General features: G+C 39.3%; 1 protein-coding gene across 1 annotated transcript; it reads left to right on the top strand.

Annotated features, from left to right (window-relative positions):
• Positions 1-1692: 1692 nt before the first annotated feature.
• On the top strand, positions 1693-2370 carry LOC115968497. Its single transcript, XM_031087907.1, has one exon. It carries the CDS (start codon positions 1693-1695, stop codon positions 2368-2370), a length of 678 nt encoding a protein of 225 aa, XP_030943767.1.
• Positions 2371-4194: the final 1824 nt, after the last annotated feature.

Genomic DNA, 4194 nt, shown 5'->3' with positions numbered 1-4194 from the left:
AAGGCCTACGATAGGGTCGAATGGGGCTGCCTAGAACGGATAATGCTAAAAATGGGTTTTGCGGAGAAATGGGTAGCACTAATCATGAAATGCATCTGCTCAGTTTCTTATGCCATCAAAATTAATGGAATCCCTCGAGGCCACATCATCCCGTCAAGGGGTTTACGCCAAGGGGACCCATTGTCTCCTTACCTCTTCCTTATTTGTGCGGAAGGCCTTTCGGCAATGCTACATAAGGCTGTGCAAAGAAGGAGCCTTAGTGGGATATCCGTTTGTAGAAGAGGGCCAAAAATCTCCCATCTCTTTTTTGCGGACGACAGTATCATTTTTGGGAAAGCAACCGAAGCGGAGGGAGTGGAAATCCTAAGAATTCTCAAAGTGTATGAAGCTTCTTCGGGGCAGCTGCTAAATAATCAGAAAACCTCCCTCTTCTTTAGCAGAAACACAAGAGGAGAAGTGCAAACAAAGATCAAAACTATGTTTGGCACTCAAGTGATTAAGCAACATGAAACATACCTAGGTCTTCCCTCCCTTATTGGAAGATCAAAATCCAATTCCTTTGCTCAATTGAAATCCAAGGTAGCTACCAAACTGTCGGGCTGGAAAGAGAAACTCCTCTCGGCTGCCGGCAAAGAGGTTCTCATCAAAGCCGTGGCCCAAGCGGTCCCGTCCTATACTATGAGCTGCTTTAAGCTCCCGAATAACCTTTGTGATGACCTTACCAGCATGATAAGACAGTTTTGGTGGGGCCAAAGAAAGAATGAGAAAAAGCTGGCCTGGGTTAGTTGGGAGCGGCTATGTCAACCAAAGGAAAACGGTGGGATGGGCTTTAGGGACTTGAAGAGTTTCAATAAGGCTCTCTTAGCGAAACAAGGGTGGAGGCTGCTATCCAACACCCAATCTCTTTTCTCCAGGGTTTTCAAAGCGAAGTATTTCCCGGATTGTGATTTTACTGAGGCTGCCATGGGTAATCACCCGTCTTTTGCATGGCGAAGCATTATGTCTGCCCAATTCGTGGTTAAGAAGGGGATTAGGTGGAGGGTGGGTAACGGCAGAAGCATTCAAATCTGGACTGATGAATGGCTGCCATCATTGTCTTACCCGAGGATCCTCTCTCTCGCTCAAGACCAATGGACTAACTCAAAGGTTTGTGACCTCATTGTGGAAGATCGTGGAGAATGGAACTTGGGCGTTATAAGGCACCTCTTTAATCCTGTGGAAGCAGACCTGGTGTTGAGCATCCCTCTTAGCCAAAGGTTGCAAGCGGATAGAGTGGTTTGGGGGGGTACAAGAAGTGGGAAATTTTCGGTTAGCAGCGCCTATCACAAAATCCGGGCAATAGAGAATTCCAACAAGGAAGAATGCTCTGATGCATCGGAGATGAAGATCCTTTGGAAACGAATCTAGAATCTACATCTTCCTAACAAAATCCGGAGTTTTGCTTGGAGAGCATGCCGAGGTGCCTTAGCCACCAAAGCCAACCTGAAGAAGAGGCAAATCACAAAAGATGAGACTTGCAACCATTGCGGGAAGGCTGCTGAAACCAGCACTCATCTCTTTTGGTTTTGTGATAAGGCGAAAGATGCTTGGTGCAATAGTAAAACGGCTCTCCCTTTCTCTATTGATAAAAGATGGGATTTCATTGATGTAATATGGCAGCTAGTGAAACAAAGCCCGGTGTCCTCAGAATTAATGGAAAAAACCATCTCCATGTGCTGGGAAATTTGGAAGGACAGGAACACCGTTCGTAACGAGGGTGTGAGTCGGTCAGGTAACACTTTGGCCAGGAGCTCAGTTGCTATAGTGGAGGAATTTAGGGGTGCAAAAGAAAGGGTGTTGCTGTCTGGTCCAGAGCGGCACGTCAGGTGGCTTCCTCCAGAACCACCTAGGTACAAAATGAATGTCGATGCGGCTATATTCAAAGACCTTCGGGCTATGGGGGCGGGAATGGTGCTAAGGGACTCGCAAGGTTTGGTCTTGGCTGCTATGAGCAAGAGAGTCCCTGCCAACCTGGAAGCGTTGGAAGCAGAGGCGAAGGCTATGGAAGTTGCGGTCCAATTTGCAGGGGAGGCGGGGTTTAGAGAGGTGTATTTTGAGACCGACTCCAGCACACTTAAGAATATCTTATCTGGAATTTCAGAGGCCCCTGCATCTATCGAAACAATCACGGACAACATATTGGCCCATTTAGACAATTTCCATTTTGTTTCTTTCTGTCATGTTAAAAGGGAAGGCAACAGGCCAGCCCACATCCTAGCCCAACATGCAAAATATGTGGGTGATTTTGTTGTATGGTTGGAGGAAACTCCAAACTTGATTGAGGACGCGTGTTCTCAGGATATTGCTTGTAATGATTCTGAAGTTTTATAAGATATTTGAATCTTCTTATCAAAAAAAAAAAAAAAGAACTTATATAAGAAAACTAATCTTTATATATATATATATATATATATAATGTTTTAGTGACGAAAATTTTCATCACTGAAAATATATTTTGTTGTAGTGAAGGTATTTATTTATTTATTTATTTATTATTAGTCTTTCTTTTCCAATCTTATATAAAAATTATTATTTTTTCAAAATTTCTTCCAGTTTTTTCACGATAGGCCATTCCAATTCCAATTTATGGGAAGCTATACCATATGGCCTATTAGGGTTTAGCCTCCATGCAGGAAGGATGTTTCTAGCTCTTGTGCGGGTGATTGTCTGTCATCGTGTGCATCACAATGATTTTGTAGGAGACCCACTAGGCCGTGTAAGAATTTTTCTGAATAACCATAATAGCCAAATCTAGGGACAAGTGCCCTTTGAGTGTATTCTACTAACCGTAACCCCCAGATCCTACACCAAGGCATCGAGTGTGATGTTTTTCGCTTGAGAAAGATGGTGGCGGGAATGGAACTAGGATTTTAAACTAGCAGGGACAGGAGTATAAAGAAAAAAAAAATCCAAATAAGCATCTTTATAGTATTAAGAAATTATGGGTCCGTTTGGATTGAGCTTATTGTTGCTGAAACTGAAAACTGAAAACTGAAAACACTGTAGCAAAATAATTTTTAAATGTGTAAATAGTATCGTGGGACCCATGAATAGTGCATGAACAGTACGTAAACAGTGCATGAATAGTATTTTTTGTCCCCTGCACAGTGCTTTTACTGTTCACGTGCAAAGAAAAAAAAAAAAAAAAAAAGGTAGGAAAACGTAGAGCTGAAACGCAAGTTTCAGCTCTACCCAAACGGGCACTATAAATACTCAAAATCTTTGTTCCTAAATACATTAAAATGAAATCATTTACCAACAAAGATAAACAACAAAAAAAAAAGAAAAAGGTCTTTTTTTAATACTAGGCTGTTTAGGATTTTTTTTTTTTTTTTTTTTTTTTTTTGTTGAAGTTAGAGCATTCACATTGATGGTGCTAAAACTTTAGCTTTTAGTACCTCAAAATTTTACTTTATTTATTTTTCCACCTCACTTTACAATACACCCAATATCAAATATTCTATTTTTTTTTATAACTTCATTTAAAATAATATAAACAATTCAATAAAATAATAAAGGAAGCGAGAGAATTTATTTTAGCATTCACATTTATGGTGCTAAAACTTTAGCTTTTAGTACCTCAAAAATTTACTTTATTTATTTTACCACCTCACTTTACAATACACCCAATATGAAATGTTCTATTTTTTTTTATAACTTCATTTAAAATAATATAAACAATTCAATAAAATAATAAAGGAAGCGAGAGAATTTGAGTTTTTTAATTGAAGGAAGAATTATAATCTTAATAATATTGTTTTTTATTTTTAACAACTTGCTACAGTCAACTGGTATTTATACCAGTTTACTGTAGTTGCAAAAAAATTGGCTTTAGCTTCTCTAATAACACATAATTTTTTGGTTCTTTGGTGGTAATTTTTTTTTCTTTTTTTTTTTGCTAAAATACAATCAACATTGTGAATATTTTTATTATTTTTGTCAAGTTTTTTTGTTAGATAGTTACTATTTGAGTGAAGTTAGTTAGGCATATTGTGGAGAAATGAGGCCTAAGGTTTGGAAGGGGCCTAACTACAAAAATGAAAAATATTATAACTAAAAAAAAAATTTGGACCCAGGGGGGCCCGAGGGCCCCTTGGACCCCACCTGGGTCTGTCCCTATATGGTGGCATTGCTAATCATGAGATACTACCCTTA

Source organism: Quercus lobata, chromosome 11 (assembly GCF_001633185.2).
Source record: "Quercus lobata isolate SW786 chromosome 11, ValleyOak3.0 Primary Assembly, whole genome shotgun sequence".
NCBI lineage: Eukaryota > Viridiplantae > Streptophyta > Magnoliopsida > Fagales > Fagaceae > Quercus > Quercus lobata.
The sequence above is the reverse complement of the archived record's forward strand: the minus strand, read 5'-3'. Positions and strand labels throughout refer to the sequence as shown.

Coding starts and splice junctions, on each gene's coding strand:
- LOC115968497 (XM_031087907.1), top strand. CDS start 1,693: ATGGAAAAAACCATCTCCATGTGCTGGGAAATTTGGAAGGACAGGAAC.